The sequence below is a fragment of the Stegostoma tigrinum genome, chromosome 4, assembly GCF_030684315.1.
Source record: "Stegostoma tigrinum isolate sSteTig4 chromosome 4, sSteTig4.hap1, whole genome shotgun sequence".
Classification (NCBI taxonomy): domain Eukaryota; kingdom Metazoa; phylum Chordata; class Chondrichthyes; order Orectolobiformes; family Stegostomatidae; genus Stegostoma; species Stegostoma tigrinum.
The window spans coordinates 74,436,553-74,463,616 of NC_081357.1; the positions used below are offsets into that span (position 1 = coordinate 74,436,553).

At 40.9% G+C, this 27,064-nt stretch overlaps 1 protein-coding gene across 1 annotated transcript in view; it reads right to left on the reverse strand.

The window, feature by feature from the left end:
* Positions 1-26,056, reverse strand: part of LOC125452267 (24-hydroxycholesterol 7-alpha-hydroxylase) — a 36,724-nt gene extending 10,668 nt beyond the window's left edge. The window contains exons 1-7 of the mRNA XM_059645703.1: positions 25,697-26,056; positions 21,720-21,855; positions 17,687-17,861; positions 16,842-16,991; positions 8,253-8,298; positions 6,243-6,338; positions 1,590-1,680 (exon numbers count right to left, since the gene is read on the reverse strand). Of these exons, the coding sequence (XP_059501686.1) occupies positions 1,590-1,680; positions 6,243-6,338; positions 8,253-8,298; positions 16,842-16,991; positions 17,687-17,861; positions 21,720-21,855; positions 25,697-25,885 (883 nt within the window). The 5' untranslated portion in view covers positions 25,886-26,056. The remainder of the gene's footprint in view (positions 1-1,589; positions 1,681-6,242; positions 6,339-8,252; positions 8,299-16,841; positions 16,992-17,686; positions 17,862-21,719; positions 21,856-25,696) is intronic.
* Positions 26,057-27,064: the final 1,008 nt, after the last annotated feature.

Sequence of the window (27,064 nt, forward strand, 5' to 3'; positions counted from 1 at the left end):
GTGTACGGTGTGACAAATTAGCATGACTAGAAGATTCAATTGCCATCCTGAGCCTTTGTTCATAGCACACAGCACCATAAGCTTTACTGAGTTGGTATTTATAAAAATTCACTTAAATCTGGTAGTGAGCCCAGTTTTTGGTTTCACATTGTAATGCAACTGGCTGGTAGCTTAAGAAGGAACTTTCATTTCTACCATTGCTTTTACAGTCTTACAGTAAGATTAGCTGGCTGGCAGAAAACAGAGTATGTAAAAATGGCTGTTCATCTATTGACAAATGGAGTTGCACGGGAGTCTGTGTTGGGCCCTCAATTTTTTACAATTTACATCAATGACTTAGGTGAGGGGAGCAAAGGTATGGTAGGTAAGTTTGTAGATGAAACCAATTGCAATCAGATATAGATAGGCTGACTGAATGGGCAAAAAGCTGACAGATGGAGTATAATAAAGGGAAAATGTGAAATTGTTCATTTTGGCAGAAAGGCTGATAGAAAGAATATTATTCAAAAACAGTACTACTGCAGAATTTTGAGGTGTAGAGGAATTTCAGTGTCATAGAGCCATACAGCAGGAAAAAAAGTCCCTTTGGTCCAACTCGTCCATACTGACCAAGTTTCCTAAACTAAACTAGTCCCTCTTACCAGTGTCTGGCCCATTATCACTTCAAACCTATCCTAGTCATATACCTGTCCAAATGTCTTTTAAATGTTGTAACTGTACCTGCATCTGGTGCAAGTTAGCATGAAGGTAGAGCATGTAACCAAGAAGGCTAATGCGATGTTATCTTTTGCTATGAGAGGAACTGAATACAAACATAAGGATGGTATACTTCAACTATACAGGGCATTGATGAGACTACATTTCGAATACCATGTGCAGATTTGCAGTCCTTATTTCAAGAAAGGTGTAAACATATTGGAGGTTGTTCAGAGGAAGTTTACTAGATTCAAGTAAGTGCATTGTCTTATGAGGAGAGGTTGGACAGGCCTGGGCTGTTTCCACTGGACTTTAGGAGAGCGAGGGCTGACCTAACTGAAGTGTACAATATCCTGAATGATTTTGCCAAAGTGGATGTGGAAAGGCTACTTCCTCTCGTGGGTGTGGGTGAATCCAAAACTAGTGGCACAGTTTTAAAATTAGGGATTGCATTATCAGGACAGAGATGAGATGAAACTGTATAACTCAGAGGGCTGAGAGATTAGGGAACTCTGCCTTAGAAGATGGTAGTGATGTGACCATGAAAAATTTTAAGACAGAACTAGATAGGTTCTTGTTGGGCAGGGGAATCAAGAGTTACCGAGATAGGTGGGAATATGGAACATAAAACACAAACAGATCAGCCATGACCTTACTGAATGATGTAGCAGGCTTGAGGGGCTGAATGGTCTACTTCTGGTCCTATTTCATTTGTTCATACAAATACCAGAGCAATGTATTTGATGTGTGTTGTGGAAAATTGCTGGAAAATCTGTACCCTTGTAATCAGGATAGCATTTATGGAAAACATACGGACTTCTATTCATTATATCTTCGAAACAATGATAACCAAAATATTTTTATCCACTAGTAAAAGTTTTTAGAACAATTACCTTGATCACCAACGACAGAACATAGTTCCTTCATAACAGTCTTATAAACAAATGGATTTGAAATAATAAATGCAAGAGTCCAGAATGTGATCTTGAAAAGAGAAACAGTAACAATTATACTACATATTCACAATGTTCACATATTCACAATGTTCACTTCTGTAAACTAATGAACTGAAGAAGGACTAATAAACTAGCGGAATAATTACAGCCAAAGCAGCACAGCAGTTTTATTAGCTTAGACATAAGCAAAACTGATTGATCGATCTAAGGTCATGGCACTAAAGTCCATGGGAATTAAGAAAAACTCTCCCCGGTTGAATCATTATGTAGCCCAAAAAGAAAAAAAGGTTGTTAATGTTGTGGGCTAATCTCAGTTCCAGAATATCAATTCAGGCACTCCTCTCTGTGGTTTTCTAAGACCATCCATCTTCGCCTATTTCATTAATGATTTTCTCTCCAACATAATGTTACAAATGAGGACATTCGTCAAAGATTGCACAGCGTTCAGTACGGTTTGCGATTCCTCAAGTGCTTAAGATCCTCATGGAGATCTAATTTAAAAATAAGCTCTGAATTCCCAGTGACTGATACCTGGGATCTCACAGCAAGATTGCATAGTTTAAGAATTTTACTGAATAAATATATAGAAAACAAAATCCACCAGGAATTATTTTGTAGGCTACAAATGCACTAAAGACAACATCCTTGTTAACACACTCAAATTCAACTGCACTTAAGCTACAGCATACCATTTGCAGAATTACAGTCACCATAGGCAGCATAGTCCAAAGCTACTCCCAGTTTCCAGTGGGCTACATAGCCCCTGTTTCGCTATGTTACAACATCAAGTGACCATCAAAGGTCCTTTCCTTTAGTCTTCTGATAAATCCCAAAGCAACACCCAGCAGCACAACTCTATTCATTCCATCCCCTGCCCACATCATAATGAATCTCCCAGTATCACTACGTTCCAGCAGAACTTCCTTTCGCTCACTATCTGTCCGGTAGCGAACACAGAAAGAACCTTTTTCCCTCACCTCGCAGACCATAGTAGCTCCTGTCTCTGTCCCTCACCCTCTCCCTTTATTCCAAGTCTTTGAAACAATTTGTCCAAAGGCAGGGCAGCTGCTTCTGCCATTAGGCTCAAGAGAGAAAATCAACATGGGAGTTTCAACAGAAGTTCACCAGGACCACAAAACCCCACATCAACCAGAGATAACGGGAACTGCAGATGCTGGAGAATCCAAGATAACAAAGCGTGGAGCTGGACGAACACAGCAGGCCAAGCAGCATCTTAGGAGCACAAAAGACGACGTTTCGGGCCTAGACCATTCATCAGAAAAGGGGGATGGGGGAGAGGGTTTTGAAATAAAGAGGGACAGAGGGGGAGGGGGATCGAAGATGGATAGAGGAGAAGATAGGTGGACAGAGAACAGACAAGTTAAAGGGCTGGGAATGGAGCCTGTAGAGGTGAGTGTAGGTGGGGAGGTAGGGAGGGGATAGGTCAGTCCAGGAAGGAAGGACAGGTCAAGGAGGGGGAAAATGAGGTTAGTAGGTAGGAAATGGAGGTTTGGCTTCAGGTGGGAGGAGGGGATAGGTGAGAGGAAGAACAGGTTAGGGAGGTGGGGACGAGCTGGGTTGGTTTTGGGATGCAGTGGGGGGAGGGGAGATTTTGAAGCTTGTGAAATCCACATTGATACCATTGGGCTGCAGAGTTCCAAAGTGGAATATGAGTTGCTGTTCCTGCAACCTTTGGGTGGCATCATTGTGGCACTGCAGGAGGCCCAGGATGGACATGTCCTCTGCGGAATGTGAAGGGGAGTTGAAATTGTTTGCGACTGGGAGGTGCAGTTGTTCATTGCGAACCAAGCATTGGTGTTCTGCAAAGCGGTCCCCAAGCCTCTGCTTGGTTTCCCCGATGTAGAGGAGGCCACAATGGGTACAGCGGATGCAGTATACCACATTGGCAGATATGCAGGTGAACATCTGCTTGATGTGGAAAGTCTTCTTGGGGCCTGGGATGGGGGTGAGGGAGGAGGTGTGGGGGCAAGTGTAGCACTTCCTGCGGTTGTCGGGGAAAGTGCCGGGCATGGTGGGGTTGGAGGGGAGTGTGGAGCGGACAAGCGAGTCACGGAGAGAGAGGTCCCTCTAGAAAGCAGACAAGGATGGGAGGGAAAAGTGTCTTTGGTGGTGGGGTCGGATTGTAGATGGCGGAAGTGTTGGAGGATGATGCGTTGTATCCGGAGGTTGGTGGGGTGGTACGTGAGGACGAGGGGGATTCTGTTTTGGCAGTTATTGCGGGCATGGGATTTGAGGGATGAGGTGCGGGAAATGCGGGAGACACGGTCAAGGGCGTTCTTGACCACCGTGGGGGTGAAGTTGCGGTCCTTGAAGAACGAGGATATCTGAGATGTACGTGAGTGGAATGCCTCATCCTGGGAGCATATGCGGTGGAGGCGAAGGAATTGGGAATAGGGAATGGAATTTTTGCAGGAAGGTGGATGGGAGGAGGTGTATTCTAGGTAGCTGTGGGAGTCGGTGGGCTTGAAATGGATATCGGTTTCTAGGTGGTTGCCTGAGATAGAGACAGAGAGGTTCAAGAAGATGAGGGATATGTAGGAGATGGTTCAGGTGAACTTGAGGTTGGGGTAGAAGGTGTAGTTCAAGTTGATGAACAGTTCGAGCTCCTCTTGGGAGCACAAGGCAGCGCCGATACAGTCATCAATGTAACAGAGGAAGAGGTGGAGTTTAGGGCCAGTGTGGGTACTGAAGGGGGATTGTTCCACGTAACCTACAAAGACACAGGCATAGCTTGGGCCCATGCGGGTACCCATGGCCACCTGCTTTGTCTGTAGGAAGTGGGAGGAATTGAAGGAGAAGGTGTTGAGGGTGAGGATGAGTTCGGCTAGGCAGATGAGGGTGTCGGTGGAGGGGGACTGGTTGGGCCTGTGGGACAGGAAGAAGCGGAGGGCCTTGTGGCCATCTGCATGGGGAATGCGGGTGTATAGGGACTGGAAGACCGTTATGAAAATGAGGTGTTGGGGACCGGGGAATTGGAAATTCTGGAGGAGGAGGGCGTAGGTGGTGTCGCGGAATGTAGATCACAAGTTCCTGGACCAATGGGGAGAAAATGGAACCAGATAGGTCAGAGATAATGGGAACTGCAGATGCTGGAGATTCCAAGATAATAAAATGTGAGGCTGGATGAACACAGCAGGCCAAGCAGCATCTCAGGAGCACAAAAGCTGACGTTTCGGGCCTGGACCCTTCATCAGATAGGTGATGAGTTCGGTGGGGCAGGAGCAGGCGGAGACAATGGGTCGACCAGGGCAGGCAGGTTTGTGGATTTTGGGAAGGAAACATAAACCAAGTCATTTCAGCTTATTGCTGGGCAAAACTAAGTCATCACATGCTCCATTCTGAGCTTGAAGAGATAGTTTAGAACATCAGTATTTTATAAAATATAGCCTATTTCAGTTTGTTAAGAGTGCAATGTTCACTCACAGCAAGATCTAGACAACATTTGGATCTTAACTCATTGTGGCAAGTAATATTAACATCATGCAAGTTTTAAGAGTAGTTGGCAAAGTCCATCATCAGCAAGAATTGTTCTAACCATCTCCCCTTAATATTCGAAACATTGATATTGCTAAGTCCTCCACTGTCAACAACCTAAGAGTGGACACTGATAGAAATTGAACTGACCAGTCATACAAATAGTGTGGCTACAAGAGCAGATTAGAGGCTAGGAAATCTGTGCTGAGTAGTCACCTCCTGAAGCCTGTCCACAGTCTACAAAACACAGGACAGGAGTATGATGAAATATTGTGCAATTTCCTGGATGAGTGAAGCTCCAAACAACACTTAGGAAACTCACCAACATCAAGAACAAAGCAATCCACCTGATTAACAATCAAACACCCCAACTTAAATATACATTCCCTCTACCACCAATGCACAGCACCCGCAATGTGTAACATCTGCATCATCACTGCAGCAACTTGTCATCCCTATCTTTCTAACCCATGACCTCTGCCAGCTAGGAGAGCAAAGGCAGCTGGAGAACAGAAATCGTGCCACCTCCCATTCTCCATCAAGTCTCCTGTGCTCTTATGGAAATAAATTTCCACTGACGCTGGATCAAAATCCAGGAACTCTCTTCAAAAAGCATTGTGTTGTATCTATACCACATGGACTGCAGTGGTTCAAAAAGACAGCTTTCCAATACCTTCTAAAGGTAATGGAGTCATAGAGCTGTACAACATGGAAACAGATCCTTCAGTCCAACTCATCCACGCTGACAAAATATCCTAAATTAATCTAGTCCCATTTGCCAGAATTTGGCCCATATCTATCTAAACCCTTCCTATTCATGTACCCATCCAGATACCTTAAAAAGTCAAATCATTGAATCTCTAAAGATTATTTTAAAGGACAAACTCCTTTTAGTATCAAGAGTATGTGTAACTGAAAAGTCTTTTAGATATCATGTTCTGCAAATGTGGAAAAAAGTTCTGATTTTCCAAAGGTCAAGCAATAGAAGTACAAGTCATTGACATCCCACAATCATAATTATTTCATGATTGTTACCATTTTCATTAGGTCAATTGGACAGGAAAAGGTCAGCTAATGTTTGAATATGGTACTTACTGGAAGTGCATTTGCTTGAGAAGCCCAGAGCAACAATAAACAGTAATTAGCAGTAGAGTTCCCATTCAAAGTGTCTAAAAGGTGCTGCAACAATGTCTGGAAAAGATATAAATTGATGGTATTAGCCTTTCTTAAATAATTTTGTAATTTAAACTGCAAATGAATCTCCCTCCTAGAGGAATAGGAACTTCCATTCCTGTAAAATGGGTCATCCAGTATAGATACAGATGGCATTAACAGCAGCAATGACAGTATTCATTGCTTGCTGTAGGGACACATTAATCACAGAAAACACTTTAGAAAATAAGAGCTTGCATTGTAAGGTTTCTTACAAAACAGTCTTTTCATCTTATATCTAGGAATTAAGTGATGGTACAGTTATGGCAGACAGCTGGAGGACAAGATTAGAAAGTGTGAATGTATTTTAGTGTAGGAATTGTAAGATGGCGAATCTGAAATGTCTTCTTGGACACTAAGATTAAATTATTTGCCTCTCCTTTTCGTACAATTACAGGTGTCCTCTGGCCTTCCAACATTTTGAAATGGCATGACTCATATTAATTTAATCAACTCTGGTGTTAAATGCAATGTATCTGCCTACATAGTAGCATGGAAGAATTCTTTTGTTCACTGTTTGGATGTGAATGTCACTGGCTAGGCCAACATTTGTTGCATAACTAGTTACCAGTATGTCTGTAGGTCACATTACTGTAGGTCTGGGCTCAAACGTGGGCCAGAACAGACAAGGATGGCAAATTTCCTTCCTGAGCCAGATGGATGTTTTTAAACAATCAACGCTGGTCACTGGATGGACTTCTTATTCCATATTTTTGATAAATTCAGATTTCACCATTTGTCACGGTAGTATTTAAAAACTAACCTGAGGTTCTGAAATAGCAAGTCTAGTGACATCAGCTGTATGCCACTCTCTCACTGCCTGATCAATTGAGTGTTTAATTATTACTATCTAGCTAATATTGTAGCAAGTCTTAGCAATCAGCCCATTACAATGCCTGATAGTATGTTCATATTCCGTGACACTGTAGAACACCACTGGAAAAATAACTAATTGCAATAAGAACCAAATAAGATATTAAGCCAGGAAAGAATCAGAAGTTAGTTATCAGGCTGGTAGCATGTTCATTGGAATCAAAATTATAGATGTTCATTTCAACTATCCTAAGCTAACTAAATTCTCCAAGGCTCCTTAGACAGCACCACTACCATCTGAAAGGACAAGAGCTGCAGATACATGGAACACCACTACGTGAAAGTTCTCCGCCAAGCCACACACCATCCTCACTTGGAAATATATCACCTTTCTTTAACTATTCCTGGTGAACAGCCTGGACCTCCCTCCCTCATACCTTTGTGGGTCTACCTACAGAAAACGGACTGTAGATGTTCAAAGAAGCAGTTCATCACCACCTTCTCAAGGACAATTAGAGGTGGAAAATAAATTCTGACCCAGCCAGCAATGCCAACATCCCATGAACGAATGAAAAAAAAACACTGAATGTGTAAAACTTCAAAAATATTTTAAAAACAACAATTTTTATTTGAAGGACAAATCGTGTGAAAACATTATATAAACATATTGCTATACATCAAAAATGTGTACGATAAATATTAACAAGTCTGTATAAGTTAAACAGCCAAAATGTATTCGTAATTTTAGTTAGAAAAGGTCTTTAAATTTTGGCTAGCAAAAAAAGGTAATTTATTGCATTTGCGGCATACTGGCACAGTATACATTCTGAAAATATTTACCAGCCAAATTAATGAATGTTGACTTTACTAATGACGTAAGTTTTTTTTGGTAATCTTCCACTGGCAACTCCATTCCTAATTAACTCCAGTTTCGTTGTATGTTAAAACTGCATATAGTATTAAGAGCTCAACAGAGTTCAATAATTTAGTTATTGCCCTTTCTCTATTTACATACAAATCCTGGAGGATGATTTGAGCCAGTGTTCACAGGTAGGAGGGCTACCAACTGAGCTACTGTACTCTTAGGAAGTAGATATGGTCTAGAGATAAAACTGTTGAATTGATCCTGCAATAAAGCAAATTAAAACATTTTAAAAAGCCTAAAACAAGAAAATCCATTTATTCCATAGACCATACATGTATATATTATATGTCAATGATCTTTTAGTTACTCGCTGTTCCAAAAAGATGGGGAGGTGACGGTCTTGTATTATTGCTGGACTGTTAATCCAGAGACTCAGAAATGTTCTAATGGGGTCCAGGGTTCAAATCCCACCACGGCAGATGGTAGAATCTGAATTTGAATTCGATAGAGAAAAACAAAATCTAGAATTAAGAGACTAATGATGACCATGAATCCATTGCCGATTGTCAGAAAAATGTATCTAGTTCTTTAATGCCCTTTGGAGAATGAAACTGCCATCCTTACCTGGTCTGGCCAACATGTGACTTCTAACCCACAGCAATGTGACTGACACTTAACCACCCTCTGGGCAATAGGGATGGACAACAAATGCTGGCCTAGCCAGTGATGCCTTCATCCCATGATGAATGAAGAAAGAAAAAGAAGTTTCAAATGATTATCTAATTAACCTAATATTGTACATTATTCGAGATAACAAGGTGCAGAGCTGGATAACCACAGCAGGCCAAACAGCATCAGAGGAGCAGGAAGGCTGATGTTTTGGGCCTAGACCCTTGATCAGACCCTAGGCCCAAAACATCAGCCTTCCCACTCCTCTGATGCTGCTTGGCCTGCTGTGTTCATCCAGCTCTGCATCTTGTTATCTCAGATTCTCCAGCAACTACAGTTCCTGCTATCTCATTGTACATTATTCATTCATTCTTTGGTGTGACATTTCTAAGCTTTAAGCAAGTTAAGATTAATTCCAGAAATCATCATGGTGCCCTCAATCCCACTTCAAGTAAGATGTTCAAACAGCTCTTTTCAAAATGTCATTAATCTCTTTGGCAGTACTGTATATTCCACATTTCTGCTTTAAGTCAGCAAAAATTTAAGAAAAGACTTCTGTATTAAAAAGTGACACGGAAAAATCCATAGAAAGTTTGAAAGGTATAAGCAACAGAAAAAGCTTGTATCAAGTTTCTTATTTCAATGAAAGAGCTATATTATTCATTTCCCAGAAAAACAGTACAGTGGTTAATTGGTTGATCAGTTTATACAACACTGAATTAATTAAGAAGGAGAAAATACAGTATAAAAGTAAGCTTGAAGGGAACATAAAGACTGACACTAAGAATTTCTATAAGTACGTGAAAAGAAAGAGATGGGTGAAGACAATTGTAAGTCCCTACAGTCAGAAATGGGGGGGGGGGTGCAGATGTATAATAGGGGCAAAGAAATGGCTGAGGTACTGTATACATACTTTGGTTCTATCTACACAAAAGAGGACACAAATCAAATACCAGAAATGTTGGAGAATGCAAGATTTAGTGAGCAGGAAGAATTGAGGGAGATCAATACTAGTAGAGAGATGGTGCTGGGAAAATTGATGAGATTGAAGGCGGATAAATCCCCAGGGCCTGATTATCTACATCCCAGAGTACTTAAAAAAGTGGCTCTAGAAATAGTGGATGCATTAGTGGTCATCTTCCAGGATTCTATAGGCTCAGGAACAATCCCTGCAGATTGGAGGGTGGCTAATGTCACTCCAGTATTCAAAAAAGGAGGTAGAGCGAAAACAGGGAGTTATAGGCCAGTAAGCCTAACATCAGTAATGGGGAAAATTCTCAAATCCATCATCAAGGAGCATTTAAAAAGCATTAACAGGAACAGAGTCAGCATGGATTTATGAAGGGGGAATCATGCCTGACAAGTCGGTTGGAATTCTATGAAAATATAACTAGCAGAGTTGACAAGTGGGATCCAGTCAATGTGGTATATTTGGGTTTTCAGAAAGCATTTGAAAAGTCCCGCGTAAGAGATTATTGTAAAGAACATGGGATGGGGGAGTTGTATTCAAATGGTTGGCAGAGAGGAAACAAAGTGTAGGAACTAATGGATCCTTTTCACATTGGTAGGGAATAACTAGCTATTCATTATATATATTATTGATTTGGATGAGAAAACAAAATGTAACATCCCAAAGTTTGCAGATGATACCATGTTGGGTGGGAGGGTGAACTGTGACAAGATTGCAGAGATCTTTCAGCATGATCTGGACAGGTTGGGTGAGTGGGCAAATCAATGATAGATGCAGAATAATTTGGATAAATGTGAAGTTATTCATTTTGGAAGCAAAAACAAGAAGGTAGTTACCAGCTGAATGGCTGTAAATTGCAAGAGGGGAGCGTGCAGGAGGCGGTAAAGAAGGCAAATGGCATGTTGACCTTCGTTGCGAGAGGTTGAGAGTATAGAAGCAAAGATGAGGTGTTGCAGTTGTTCAGGGCCTTGATGAGGTCACACCTAGAATATCGTGTCCAGTTTCGGTGTCCTTTTCTGAGGAAGGATGATCTTGCTCTCGAGGGAGTACAGCTAAAGTTTACCAGACTGATTTTGCGGATGGCGGGGCTGACATTTGAGGGAATTGACTAGGATAGGATTGTTTTCGCTGAAGTTCAGACAAATGAGGGGGGGATCTCATACAGATTTATAGAATTCTAACAAGACTAGGCAGGGTTGATGCAGGAAGGATGTTCCCAATGGAGGGTGTGTCCAGAGCCAGGGGTCACAGAATGAGCATTTGGGGTAGACCATTTAGGACGGAGATGAGGAGACATTTCTTCAGCCAAAGAGTGATGGCCGTGTGGAATTCACTACCACAGGAAGTAGCTGATGCCAAAACAATGAATGTATTCAAGAGATGGCTAGATATAGCACTTGGAGCGGATCGAATCAAAGGTTATGGATGAAAGCAGGATTAGGCTATTGGAGTTGGATGATTAGCCATGATCGTGATGAATGGTGCATTAGGCTTGAAGGGCCTAATGGCCTCCTCCTGCTCTGATCTTCGGTGTTTCTAATGTACTGGAGAGGGCAAAAAGGGATTTACTCCCGGAAAACTGCAGCTGTGAGGAAAGACAGCAGGATTATTTCCTTTGAGCAGAGGCTAAAAGGAGATTTTACTGCGATGATAGCATGTGCATGAGCAACAGTGGATCAATGCTGAGAATGGCGTGATCACACACTCCACTCAATCAATTTATGGTCAGTCAGTTTTAAAGGTCAGATTTTGCTAAAACAACTGCAAATCTTTTACTCAACTTTTAACATTATAATTGAATCATTTTGAGACTAATATAAAATGCTGTCATCAAATTATGCTGTCCACAACACATAGGAGCAGAGGTATGTTATTCACCCCATCAAATCTGCTTTGCCATTCAATAAGATCATGGCTAATCTAAAAAATCCTCAACTCTACTTTCCTGCCGTTTTCCCAAAACACTCAATTTCCTCACTGATTAATAATATCTATCTGAGCCTTGAATATACCTAAAGATCCAGCCTTGACAGCTTTCTGCGATATATAAATTCTACAAATTCATTACTCTCAGATATGAAATTCTTCCTTTTCTCTGTCTTAAAAGGGCAAACCTTTATTCTGAGATTATGCCCTCTGGTCCTAGATTCTTCCACAAGGATAAATAACCTTTCCGCATCTACCAAGTCAAATATCCTAAAAATCTTATTCATTCCAATGAGTACTGGCCCAACCTACTCAACTTCTCTTCATAAAACACACCTCCAAACCCAAGTTCAAGCCAGGAACCCTTCTCTGAACTGTATTCAATGCGAGTATTTCCTTAGATAAGGGAACAAAACTGTTCACTGTATCCAGCTGTGGTCTGGCTAATGTCTTCTTATAATTTAAAAAAAAACTATTTTTACACTCAATTCCCCTTGAATAAAGGCCAAAATTCCACTTACCTTTCTCATTACTTTCATGCTAGTTTATTTTTAACGATTTATCTATGACGACTCCCAAACCCCTCGGTGCTGTCACTTTCTCCATTTAAATAATATTCAGCTCTTCTATTCTTCCTGCCAAAGTGCATAACTCACATTTTCCCAACATATCGTCCAACTGCCAAGCTTCTGCCCTCTCGCTTAAGTGGCAATATCCAGCTGTAGACTCAGTCATCCCACCACAGAAATTCCCACTAACTTGGTTCTTGTATATGGCCTCAGTATTGTTTCCTGTGCTAATCTACTAATCACAGAATACCATCTTGAAATTGTGCCCCTATCTGAACTCTATTTTTTATTAGTTGACCAATCCGCTAGCTATTGGTTTTTTTAAACTTTCCCAATTCTCTGTCTTATCATCAATTTTTGCCACGTGGTTTGTGTTTTTCTTTCAATTTCTCCTGTTCCTGTTTCTTATGGTCTTATAATGACATACTTAACTTTCCCAGTTTACTGTGGTTGGTTTATCCCCTTTATACAATCCTTCTTTCTCACTGGGATATATATTTGCTGTGGACAATAAACTATTGTCTGAAGCATCTGCCATTCTTCCTCAACTGCCTTTGCTGCTAACGTCATTCCCCAGTCCATTCTAGCCATCTGTGTGCTCATTCTTTGTAAATTTCTCTCATTTAAGCTTAGCACAGTTGTTTTTGACCAAAGTTCTCCCTCTCAAACCGAATGCTAAGTTTTACCATTTTATGGTCATAGTTTCCAAGGGGATCTTCTAGTCTGACATCATTTATTAAACCTACCTCCATTACACAACAACAAATCTGAAATAGCTCAATCCCTGGTTGGATTGTTCTAGAAAGCTGTCCAAAACACAAACCAAGAATTCTTCCTCAGGTTCTCCCTCCACCAATCTGATTATCCTAATCCACGTCAAGATTAAGTTTTCTCATGAATAATGTACCATCTTTGTTCCACGCCCTTATTATCGCCTGATTTATTTCGAATCCTATCAAATAACTACTTTTCAGCATCTACTGACTACTCTACTAAAGTCATCTTCCCCTTTTTGTTTCTTACCTCCATTCATGTAGATTCTACATCTTCTGATCCAAAATTGTTTCTTGATATTATACTTATTCCATCTGGTATGAACAATACGACCACACCACACTCTTTTACCTACCAGTCCTTTTGGTAAATCACATACCCTAGAATATTTAGTTCCTAGCTCTGATCTCCTTGTAACCATGTCTCTGCAATAGCTATATGACCATACCCATTTACCTGTATTTTTGCAATTAGTTTCTTTATTTTACACTGACCTGTGTATATTCAAGTAAAGAACCATTAATTTTGTCTTTTTGTTATTTTTTCCCCCTTTGACCTTATTTCCTGCCATTTTATTGGCCCGTTCCTGTCCCACTCGAGGTATCAATATCCAAGCAGCTGCTCTGTAATGCTGTCATATCCTCTTGCTTTGTGAGCCTACATTTCCCCTCTCTCAAATGCTCCTCCCCCAATTAGTTTAAAGCCATCTCTACAGCCCTCTTCATTTGGATTTGCCAAAGTCGGACAAATCTGGATAACAATCTCCAACACCTATCATCTGATGAAGGGTCTAGACCCGAAACGTCAGCCTTTGTGCTCCTGAGATGCTGCTTGGCCTGCTGTGTTCATCCAGCTTCACACTTTGTTATCTTGGATTCTCCAGCATCTGCAGTTCCCATTATCTCTGATCAGAAGAGTTTCTGGTTCCTTTCTGTATGTTCCTCGATTTTCATCCATATTCTATACTCCCTTTCTTTATCAATTTCTTGGAACTCCCTTGTAAACCTCCCAGTCCTCAGAATTACTGCTATTTCTGGCAGCATCATTGGTCTTTTCTTTTAATCTTATTTAATTCTGAATTTCCTCGTTAGTCAGAGTTGACTGAGTTTTTGTACCTTGAAAGAATGTGTAGATGGTGTAAGTCATGTAATAATTTTTAAAGAATATATATTGCTTATTTAACATAAGCTGACAATGCCCAATTATGCTATTTAACTTATTTTTGCAATCCATCTCCGCTTCAGCTGATGAAGGGTCTAGGCCTGAAACGTCAGCCTTTGTGCTCCTGAGATGCTGCTCGGCCTGCTGTGTTCATCCAGCTTCACACTTTGTTATCTCAGAAAATCTTCTGTTGATTTAAGAAAGGAATGTTTGATTAAAATAAATGTGGGTCAATTACAGGCAGATTCAGGAGAATTTATAATGGGAAATAGAGAAATGACTCAGAAGCTAAGTTAATACTTTACGTATGATTTCATGGAATATACTCAAAAAAAAATCACCCAGAACTGCAAATCCAACAAGTAGGGAGAAAGAGGAGTTGAGGGAAGTTAGTATTAGTAAGAAGATTATATTGGAGAAATGAATTGGTTGAAAATTGATAATTCTCTTTGACCTGATGGTCTACATTCCAGAGTGTTGAAGGAGGTGGCTATAGAGATATTTAATATGTTGACAATTATCTTCAAAATTCTATGGATTCTGAAATGATTCCTGCAGATTAAAAGGAAGTATGCCACCCCACTTAAGAAGGGAATGAGAGAGAAAATTGGGAAGTACAGACCTGTTAGCTTTGCATTAATAACATGGAAAATAATAGAATTTATTATAAAGAATGGACTAAATAGACATCTGATTGATAGCAATCTAACTGGGCATTGTCAGCATGGGTTTGCAGATAGGAAATCATATTTGACTAATATTTTGGATTTCTGAACACTATTCACAAAATTGATAAAGGAGAGCTGATTGAAATAGGATGCAAAGGTTTTTAGAGTGCTTTTGATAAAGTCCCACACAGGAGGCTGGTTATAAAAAAAAACAAAGGGCATGGTATAGGAGGTAATATACTAGCATGGCTAACAGACAGAAAGTCGTACGACTAAGAGGGTCAGTCTCACATTAGCTGGTTGTGACAAGTGGATTACTGCAAAGATCAGTATTTGGGCATTGACTTTTCACAATAGATATCAATGATTTGAAGTTGGGGACCAAACGTAAGATTCCCAAATTTATAGATGATAGAAGCTAAGTGTGTTGTGAGAAAATTGTAAAGTGATATGAGGAGGTTTCAGACAGGCTTAGTGAGTGGCCAAGAACATGGGAGGTGGCACAATGTGGAAAAAAGTTAGGTTATTCACTTTGTTGGGAGAAAAAGTTGTGCAGAATATTTCTCAAATTGTAAGAGATTGGAAAGTGTAGATGCAGAAATGGACCCCACCCTTGTCTGCTTTCCGGAGGGACCACTCTCTCCCTTGTCCACTCCACATTCCCCTCCAACCCCAGCACTTTTCCCTGCAACTGCAGGAAGTGACCCCCCCATACCTCCTCCCTCACCCTCATCCCAGGCCCCAAGAAGACTTTCCACATCAAGCAGATGTTCACCTGCACATCTGCCAATGTGGTATACTGTATCCATTGTACCTGGTGTGGCTTCCTCTACATCGGGGAAACCAAGCGGAGGCTTGGGGACCACTTTGCAGAACACCTACGCTTGGTTCGCAATAAACAACTGCACCTCCCAGTCGCGAACCATTTCAACTCCCCCTCACATTTCACAGAGGACATGTCCATCCTGGGCCTCCTGCAGTGCCACAATGATGCCACCCTAAGATTGCAGGAACAGCAACTCATATTCTACCTGGGAACCCTGCAGCCCAATGGTATGAATGCGGATTTCACAAACTTCAAAATCTCCCCTCCTCCTGCCACATCCTAAAACCAGCCCAGCTCATCCCCGCCTCCCTAACCTGTTCATCCTCTCACTATTCCCTCCTGCCACCTCAAGTCGCACCCCGATTTCCTACTTATTTATCTCACCCCACCCCCTTGACCTGTCCATCTTCCTTGGACTGACCTATCTCCTCCCTACCTCCCCACCTACACTCACCTCTACTGGCTCCATCGCCATCTCTTTGACTTGTCTGCCTCCTCTCCACCTATCTTCTTCTCTGTCCATCTTTGATCCGCCTCCCCCTCTCTCTCTGTTTATTTTGAAACACCCCATTCCCCTCCCCCATTTCTGATGAAGGGTCTAGACCCAAAATGTCAGCCTTCCTGCTCCTATGATGCAGCTTGGCCTGCTGTGTTCATCCAGCTCTACACCTTGTTATCTCCTTCTGTGGTTAAATTTTTATCATTATAAACTGCAGGACTGGAGCTGAAAGGCAAATGATACTCAAAGCTATACCAGCAGTTCAAATAACCTAGGTCTGGCCTTTTATAGCATTCTACAAAACAGAAATTAGCCCTTCCACGCATCAAGCGTGTGCTGATAGAAAACAACCACCTAATTATTCTAATCCTATTTGCCAGCACTTTGCATGCCTTGGCATTGTAATAGCACATCAAAATACTTTCTAAAATGTTGTGAATGTTTCTGTCTCTACCACCCTTACAATCAGCGAGTTCCAGATTCCCGCCACCCTCTGGGTGAAAGGTTTTTCCTCACATTCTGTCTAAACCTCCTGCTTCTTACCTTAAACCTATGTCCCCTTATCATTGATCCAGGGGAAAATGTTTCTTTCTGTCAACGCTAACTATGCCTCTCATAATTTTAAAATGTGGTCATTGAGATGTTTAAGTTTGAAGCTAAAGCTGCAGTGATTAACCAACAGAAAATTCACCACTTCTAGATCCAACTCTAAACATACACAATTATAGAATGGATAATACACCTTAGTAAAAATTCTGGCAACTGGGAACCAAATTTGAAATCTCTATCAAACTTCTGGAAGTGATCTTCAAACTCCCCAAGTGTGTATTTATCAGTGGGACACATGCCTTTTCCAAACAGGTTGTTCACCACTGCAGGATACATACTATGCCTGCAAATAAATGAAGAATTTTTCAAACAAAGATTACATTACTTACTCCCAAAAAAATGTAAAATGTGAATAACATCCTCTTTTTTTATTGAAAGCAAACAAGGGTTTGGTTTGGTGTGGGATCACAGAAATTTAGTGAACCCACTATAACATTTTACAATTTTCTCATTAGGTATTATTGTCTTTTTGTATGTTGCGTGATGTAAGAAGGGCAAATGCCTTTCACAGAGTTCTTATCAAAGCCTTCAAACAACTAAGACAAAAACATTTGGCTTTGATACAATAAGTCAAAGTATCTTTTCTGGGTTTGGGTTCTTTCTGTATCGCATATCCTAAAAAAGTATTGTTGCACTAGACAGAGTTTACAAAACGTAGTTACAGGATGATTTTGTGTCTAATATGGCTCTAAATGATCAATTTCAAGGTTAAGTTGTTTCCATTGTTATGATAGAACAAGGAATGGGATTATTACTGATCAGGTATATCCTAGTCTATGTGATCTCAACATGTATAGACTCTCAATAACAGTGTTTTGTTTGAAAAATATGCAAAAGCAAAAATGCAAAGTTAATGTAACATTTATGAAAAAAAGAAATTTTATGACATTGAGATACAAAAAATATGAAAATAAGTATTTGTAACAGACAAACTTTACAGAGCATTTCTTACACCAAATTATGGTTGCAATCACCTACCAGATAAGGTCATACAAATTATTGGTGCCTTCAGCTCCAAGGTTCAGAAGTTGTTCACAAAATTCGTTATACAGATTAGCAGAGAACAAATGCAATCTGGATGGAGCCAGTCTCCCTTTCAACATGTCATGGACTGCTGTATGAGTCTTATAAAAATTCTTTCTGCTAATCGAAGCTGTCAATAAATAACATGTGCAACTGTTAAACTTGGCATGATCATTCTACTTATTAAGTATTAGAAAGGATTGATCAAGATAGTGTAGTAAATACTATTCGTATGGACTTTCAAAAAGGTATTTGATAAAATGCTACATAAGAGAATTATTAGAAAAATTGAAGCCCATGGGAGTATTAGGAGAGTGACTAAGTTAATACAAAATCAGCTAAGGGACAGGAAGTGAGTAATGGTGAATAGTCGTTTCTCAGACTGGAAGGAAGTATACAGTAGTGTCCTTTGGGGGCCAGTGCAAGGGCCACTGCTATCACCAATATATATCAATCACCTGGGCTTGTGTGCACCGAGCAAGACGGCACAGAATAAGGAAATGAGGGAAATAATGAAAGGACAGTAACAGGCTAGAAGCGGCTGTAAGTGCCTCCTTGTCCTGCTTAACCGAAATACAGAATCAAAAGTTATGGTTTGCGACTCTCAAATAATCAAGGATTATTAAGGAGAAGTGTAAAATAGTGTACTTTTGTCAGAAGAAAGAAGAAATACAAACAAAATGATGTATTTTTAAAAATGGTACAGGATCCCAGAGACCTGGGAATGGAGATACAAAAATCTTTGAAGGACAAATTAACGAAGCTGTTAAAAAAGCATACAGGTTCCTCAGTTTTATGAATAGAGACATTGAGTATGAAGCAAAGTTACGCTGAACTGTTATAAATGACTAGTTGGATTCCAGATGCAGGATGACCAACTTCTCACACCGCACTTCAGTCAAATTTTACAATGCTCCCTCATTCCACCCCACAGGCATATGTGAAGATGGGGGGGGGGGGGGGGGGGGGTAAGTAAAATGAAATCAGACCAGCCCACTAACGTCCCCCTCCCAGGTTCTCTCTTACACGGTGGGCAGTGAGATAGAGGTCCTGAGGGGTCTGCTCCCATCCAGTAACCAGCTTGTGAGGCCTTTTTCTTTTTAAGTTGAAACAAGAGAAGCAGCCTGAAGGTGTAGGGTTAAGCTCCAACAGAACCAGGATTTTAGTTTAACTTCCAGCAGTTGTTGGGGTCTTAAAGCTGGATGGGGAAGGTGAATTTTCTCTCTCTGTTACTGGTAAAAGCTTGGATTCTCGACTTGTGGACAGAGTTGTATGTGAGATCATCTATTTTACTGAATTTGCCTTTTCCAAGGTTGGGTTTATGGATATCACTATATTCGTACAGTTATTATTTAGAAGTTAAATAATCTGTTAAGTTTTCCATTAGAGTTAAGTTATTCAAATTTTTGTTTGTGTTTTAATTCTGGAGTAAGAATAAAACGTGTATTGCTTCAAAACTGGCAGTTCAACCAATTGAATTGCATCCAGAACACATGACTTACACTTGCTTTTAAAAGTAGGAAAAAGTTGAAGTCTAGGCTATCTTCTTATTATATTTTGAGTGGTTTTACCTGGTCCATAACAAATTGAGGGTTCTTGTCAGAATCAATATCTCTTAAGTCCAGGTTGGGTTTAGAGTTATTGGGCTTAAAGACAGTGAATGCTGATGTTCTCTTTTCGGGTGTTGCATTTGGTCAGTTTAACAGGGCGTGCCTTGTGTAGTGATGGCTCTTTTGGTCACTCAGAGTTTGCTGGGGGTTGGTGGCTCAGGGGTTAGCACTGCTGCCTCACAGCCACAGGGATCTGGGTTCAATTCCACTCTCAGACGACTGTCTATGTGGAGTTTGCACATCCTCCCCGTGTCTGCACGGGTTTCCTCTGGGTGCTCCAGTTTCCCCCCACAGTCCAAAAATGTGCAGTTAAGGGGGACTGGCCATGCTAAATTATCCACAGTGTTCAGGGATGTGAGATTAGGTGGCTTATAGGGGGTTGGGTCTGGGTGGGATTCTCGGAGGGTCAATGTGGACTTGATGGGCCGAACTTTCCACACTGTAGGGATTCTATGATCTACAATAGTGATAAGTCAATTTAGGGGCTTTACAGAACGTGAGCATGGCAAAGCTTTTAGAATTGGCAGACAAGCTGTAGTTGGAGATAACAAGGTGTACAGCTGGCTGAACACAGCAGGCCAAGCAGCATCAGAGGAGCAGGAAGGCTGACATTTCGGGCCTAGATGTCAGCCTGTTAAGTTTTCCAATTGAGTTAAGTTATTCAAATCTTTGTTTGTGTTTTAACTCTGGAGTAAGAATAAAAAGTGTGTATTACTTTAAAGCTGGCAATACGTCAGCCTTCCTGCTCCTCTGATGTTGCTTGGCCTGCTGTGTTCATCCAGCTCTCCACCTTGTTATCTCAGATTCTCCAGCATCTGCAGTTCCTACTTCTCTGAAGCTGTAGTTGGAATTGCCTTTGTCTGTGCAAAATGGGAAATAAGTGCAGCAATAGCTTGACATTTACAGAGTAATTGGAAATGGCTAAAATCCAATTGCAAATGAAGCAGCTTGAATTAGAGGCAACAGAAAGGGGAAAAGAGAAAAACACTAGCAGAACAAAAAGTAAACAAGAAGGGAAGACCCTAGCAGATGAAAGAAAGACAGACAGAGTTTTTGAACTTTGGATGTTGGAACTAAAAACACAAAGTCAACTTAAAATGAGTGAGGTAGAGATCAAAGTTAGGAGTAGTGATGAGGACAGTGATGAAGAGCAATCCCATGATTGCCAAAGGCCTGGTGGGAATCAGTTTAAAGATGCCCAAGCATTGCCTAAATTTGACACGAAGGACGTAGAGCCTTTTTGATTTCATTTGAGAAAATGGCTAAACAAATCAAATGGCCGGTGACCATGTGTGTATTCTTTATCCAAACAAAGTTGGAAGTAGAGCTCGTGAGATATTTGCATCACTATCAGGGAAGTATGAGGTGGCAAAAAAGGCCATCTTCAGTGGATATGAACTAGTACCAGAGGCCTACAGACAACGTTTCGGGAATTCAAAGAGGGAACCTGGTCAAACGTACATTTTGTGAGAAAAGATCAGACAAAATAATTTTGACAGGTGGATAAGGGTATTTAAAATAGATTAAATAAATGATGCTTTTAGAGGGATACTTATTTTGAAGGAATTCAAAAAGTCACTTCCTGAAGTAATGAGGACTCATATGAAAGAGCAGAGAGTTAAAACTGCAAGATTAGTAGCAGAAATGACAGATGATCATGAGTTAGTTCATAAATCCGCAAGTGATAGAAATTGGGGAAAAGAGAAATCCTCAGGTGGTAAGGGAAAAGGAGATCTCACTGAAGGCAGTTAAAATAGTTTACCATAGGGTAAAAAGGAAACCCATGAAATGGAAAGAGAAATGAAAAAGCTCTGGTGTTTTCACTGCAATAAAAGTAGGCCACATGAAGTTGCAATATTGAGTGGTTCAGAAGCAAAACATTGAGAAAACAGGATATGGGAAAAGAGGATAAACCAGTGAGGTTTGTTGAAGTGCCAAAGGAAGGCACAATTTAAACAAAAGCTGAAAAGAGTCTACTGCATCGTCAGGGGTTGGTTGCCAGATCTCTTTAAAGAATTTACTTACCTAGTTTACTCAAGTGTGCCAGGAGGTGCTGGTAAAGAAATTAAAATTTTGAGAGATACGGGAGCAAGTCAATCTTTGATGGTGAGAGATGAAGAGATGAAATAATTCAAAAGTACTGCCAGAAAAGATGGGAATATAACCTAACACCCTATCTTTATACCTTGCTGTTGACCTCTAGAATGCAAACTCACCCAATTCCCCCTCCCCACTTGCTACACACAAAGAATTAGGTACAACTTGAGGCAGACTGCTCTAATAGAATCTGAAAAAGTTGAGTGACTGAATGGCATATTCTGATTATAGGAATTGTGAACTGATGAATACCTAATTACACTTTCCATCTTATTCCTTACCGGTATGCCATACTGCTCCTTGTACTGCCTCTTGGAAGTCAACATTTTTAGATTTAAAGAATATCTCAAAATCTTCCTTGTCTGTAACAAAGGTGAGTCTCTTCCCAGCAGCTTCCACAGTAAAAACTGCTCCGTACTAGGAATTAAAGCATTTTATGAGAAAATGTAAAATAATGAGTCTGAAAATGTTCTTCATAAAGTACAATTACAATTAATAGATGTAAAACGTTTTTGCAACTAATTCAGCATGAGTAAGAACATTCTTGCTCAGTTCACGATTCCTCTTCTTTGAGCCGAGCCAGGAACTTAAACTGTACAGTACCATGTCTTCCTAAAAGTAGAAATCCTGGTTAATTTGGATTATTGCCTTTTTAGCTGAGGCTTACAAAGGGCAATTATAGTATTTAACAATAACAATATAAATTTATATATATAGTGTCTTTAATGTAATCAAACATCTCAAGGCACTTAATATAAGCACTATAAAACAGAATATGACAATAAGGATATTTATTGTAGAAAATTAAAAGCTAGATCAAACAGGTAGATTTTGAGAAATGCTTTACAGAAGAAAAGTGAGGTAGACAGGCATAGGGAGGGAATTCAGAGCTTGGCGCCTGAGATGAAGAGTCCACAACAACCAATGGTGCCACGCTTACAACCAGAGATGGTCAAGAGGTCAGAAATAGAGCAGTGCATGTACTTTTAGACTTGATACGAGTAGAATATGGGAGAACAATACATTAGAACCATCAAGCACAGAGAAAACAGAAATATGATGGAGGGTTTGAGCAGATGATGAGATGAGGCAGGGGATCATGTTATGGAGATGAAAATAGGTGATGGCATGAATAAATATGCAAAGGTTCCCCATTAAATATAACACAGAGTGCGCAAATAGGCTGCTTTACCCTCGGTTTGACTGTTGTAAAGAAAGATGGTTAGGAAACAAGGGCTTGGAGCAAGGCCTGAAAACAATGGTTCAATTTTCCCAAAATTTAACAGCTAGAAATTTCAGCTCATTCTATACTAAATTTGGGAATAAGCAGACTGATAATAGTGCAGTTGAGATAGAGCTGGGTGTCATCAGTGTACATCTGAAAACTCATGTTGGGAATCCTGACAATGTTGCTGAGGTGCAGTTTGCAAAAGAAATAGGAGGGGTCCAGGATGGATCATTAAGGGACATGAGCGGTAACGATACAGGAGAGAAAAGAGAAGCCTAATCCAAATGACACTATAGTCTTTATTGCAAGGGGAATGAAAATATGAGAGTGTTGTCACAACTATAAAGGGCACTGGAATACTGCATGGTGTTATAGTCTCCTCAATTAAGGAAATATTTACTTGCACGAGAGGCAGTTCAGAAAGGTTCACTAGATTGATTCCTGGGATACAGGAGTTGTTTTGAGAATACATTAAGGACAAAACAGTAACAAGGGAGAGAATTGGACCCCTTAAAGATCAGCAAGGATGCCTGTGTGGAACTGCAGGAGATGTGTGAGATAACTAAACGAGTATTTTGCATCAGTTTTTATGTGGGAAAGGATATTGAAGCTAGAGAACTGGAGGAAATAAATAGCGATATCTTGAAAAGTATCCATATTACAGGTGAGATGATGCTGGATGTCTTAAAATCATAAACTTGGATAAATCCCTGAGAGATGATCAGGTGTATCCTAACACTTTGTGGGAAGTTAGGGAAGTGATTGTTAGGCCCCTTGCTGAGATATTTGTATCAATGATAGCCATAGGTGAGGTGCCAGAATACTGGGGGGTTGGCTAATGTAGTATGGCTATTTAAGAAAGATGATAAGGAAAAGCTAGGGAACTATTGCCCAGTCAGCCTGATGTCAGTGATGGGTAAGTTGTTGGAAGGAAACTGAGGCACAGGATTTACATGTATTTGGAAAGGCAAGGACTGACTAGGGATCGTCAACATGCCTTTGTGTGTAGGAAATGGTGTCTCACTAACTTGATAGGATTTTTAAATAAAGTAACAAAGAGGAGTGATAAAGGCAGAGACTTTTCGCATTGAAGGCCTGTAACCAGCAGTTGGTGCTGGGTCCACTTTTTGTCATTTACGTAAATGATTTAGATGTGAATATAGGAGGCATGGTTAGTACATTTGTAGATGACACCAAAATTGGTGATGTAGTGGATAGTGAAGAAGGGTTCCCCAGAGTATAATGGGACCTTGATCAGATGGGCTGATGGCCAAAGAGTCGCAAATAAGATAAATGTGAAGTGCTACATTTTGATAGGACAAATCAGGGCAGGACTAATACACTTAGTGGTAAGGTACTGAGGAGTGTTGCTGAATAAAGAGACCTTGGATTATAGGTTCATTGTTCCTTGAAAGTTGAGTTGCAGGTAGATAGGATAATGAAGAAAGCATTTAGTATATATTGGTCAATGCATTGAGCATCGGAGCTGGGAGGTCATGTTGAGGCTTTACAGGCCATTGATTAGACACTTTTGGAATACTGCGTTCAATTCTGATCTCCCTACTAGAGTAAAGATGTTGTAAAACTTGAAAGGTTTCAGAAAAGATTTACAAGGATGTTGCCAGGGTTGGAGGGTTTGAGCTAGAGGGAGGGGCTGAATGGACTAGGGCTATTTTCTCTGGAGTGTCAGAGACTGAGGGGTGACCTTATAGAAGTTTATAAAATCATGGCAAGCATAAATAAGGTGAATGGCAAAGGTCTTTTCCTTGGGGTGGGGGAGTCTAAAACCAGATGGCGTAGGTTTGAGGAGACGGGAAAGATTTAAAGGGGACCTGAGGGACAACTTTTTCATAAAAGGGTGGTGCGTGTATGGAACGAACTGCCAGAGGAAGTGGTGGAAGCAATGTTTAAAAGGCATCTAGATGGATATATGAATAGGCAGGGTTCAGAGGAATATGGGCTAAATGCTAGTAAATGGGACTAGATAAATTTAGGATATCTGGTCAGCGTGGACGAGTTAGACTGAAGTTAGAGTGGTTTTGGGTATAGGATTCTTTCTAGTAAAACTGGTATAGTAAAACTAATATACAAAATACCATGTAAGGACTGTGAAAAACACTACAAATGGCCAAACCAGAAGAAAAGTGACAATATGGATACATGAGCACCAACAAGCCACCAAGAGACACGACCACATCTCACTTGTCTCACTGCACACTGACAACAAGGAACACGATTTCGACTCGGACAACATATCCATAATCATAAAAGCCAAACTGAGACACGCCAGGAAATTCCTGGAGGCTTGGTATTCTAACCGGAACTCCAGCAACAAACACGTTGAATTAGACCCTGTATACAAACCGCTGAGAAACAGACCCGGAAGTAGTACCAAATCACCCCAGCAAGCTGTGGCACATAAAGAATAAACAGGACAGAACACCGACGCTTCACCCCATCGACACTGACCATGTTACCTCGCAGGATGGCGAAACATTGCAACCAAACACGCGGGTTGAGCGAGCATGCCTACAATCTCACCTACAAGCCGAATTACAAATCTCTCGAAAAGTTTTAAGTGCAATTGTTAAGTGATCCCGCGGAAAGGCTTGTGTGGCGCAGTAAATAAAATACAAATGTTAGGCTCCGTTTTCTTAATAGTAATTGAAACGAATTTAGTTTGTCGGACGATGCTGAACATTTATGTCGGAATCAAGCTGTTTGTATCACTGGAAGTTAATAACAAATGCAATCTTACGTTCCCATCCAAGTTTAACCCTAAGGGCGACGAGACTCACTTAACAATATGCCTCACTTAACAACACCTCTCTGATGAAGGGTCGAGGCCCGAAACATCAGCTTTTGTGCTCCTAAGATGCTGCTGGGCCTGCTGTGTTCATCCAGCCTCACATTTTGTTGTCTTGGATTCTCCAGCATCTGCAGTTCCCATTATCTCTCACTTAACAAAATGCCTGTTGTTTTCGTGTTGACGGACATGTTTTATTTAAATGGTAATGACTGCATTTTTACCTGTGCTCTGGCTTGTTCGATAAATTCAAGCGGAGCTTTTCCGAAGCGGAGAGAAGCCCTGATCCAGGGAATCCAGCCGCTAATGCACGGAGGAGCCGCTGTCTTGCCCGTCTCCCTCTGCTTCAACAGCCAGGGCAGCAGAACCAGCAGCATGGGAAACAGGAGCAAAACACAACCCACACTCTCCATTGCGACGCCAGCAGATCTGCAAAGACTGTGGAGCGAGCCCGGGACTAAGCAGATGATTAGTGGAGGATAATAAATGTGAGGCTGGATGAACACAGCTTGCTGTTCATCCAGCCCCACATTTTATTATCTTGGATTCTCCAGCATCTGCAGTTCCCATTATCTCTGATTAGTGGAGGAGTTGTGGAAGGAAGCCAATCAGACCCTGCAGAGCCAGCCTCCAGCTTTCAAATCATAAAGGTGATTACTTCTGCAAGCCATTACTCAGTATCATTGTGACTTATCGGAAAGATATTCCAAGTATGTCATTTCATCATCATCATACATAAACAGACGGCCAAATAGTTTTAATTTCTACGGATTGTTGGCTGTCAATATCTCCAAACCTGGCCCAACCTCACTACCTAAACACGCAGGATTTAAATAGAATGTCTTTGCAAGATAACGTGTACAATCCACGCTTAGCAAATATAAACAACTTTGTATAACAACAGTATCTTACAAAAGACAATAATGAGCAGTTTTGAGTTCCAAGTCCCATCTGCCACGCGTATTCATGATAATATATTCATATTAAAATATATACGCGTGTTGTGTCCTAACTAGGGACTGTTTTACCAGATACAGCTTTTGTTGGCAAACGGTGCCCTGTGACACACTGATTCTCCCCATCTGCAAACTTTGGCCACTTAAGCCTCCAAGAAGCAAAGCAGAACTTCTCTTGTCCAGATAATCAGAGACTAGACATACCCTGAAGGTTGGTATCTAAAGCTCTGAGAGGACCCAGTACAATGACTATGATTGTAGCAATTCAACTTCTGATGGGCAAATACCCAGCATCTGGATCCCTCCAGAAAAGCCCCAATTCTGAGAGTTGGAATCTTCAGGGGGTTCTGACTGACTTGCCTGAATTAGTAACTGATGCCTTGGTTAGAGGGATCAAAAACAGGTCCAACACCTTGGTAAGCTTAAAACTGAACCCCCAATGACTCTGACTGGTCCCCTATCCCACTGGACAGTCACTCCTCCACCCCAGGGGCACCTAACTTACCCTCCCAGCTGATGCATCCCCACTAATGTCTACCCCATACCCATGGATAGATAACTGACAACCACACCTTCCCATGGGCATCTGACAATCCCCAGACACCTGACCAAGTCGACTGTCTTATCCACCTGGCA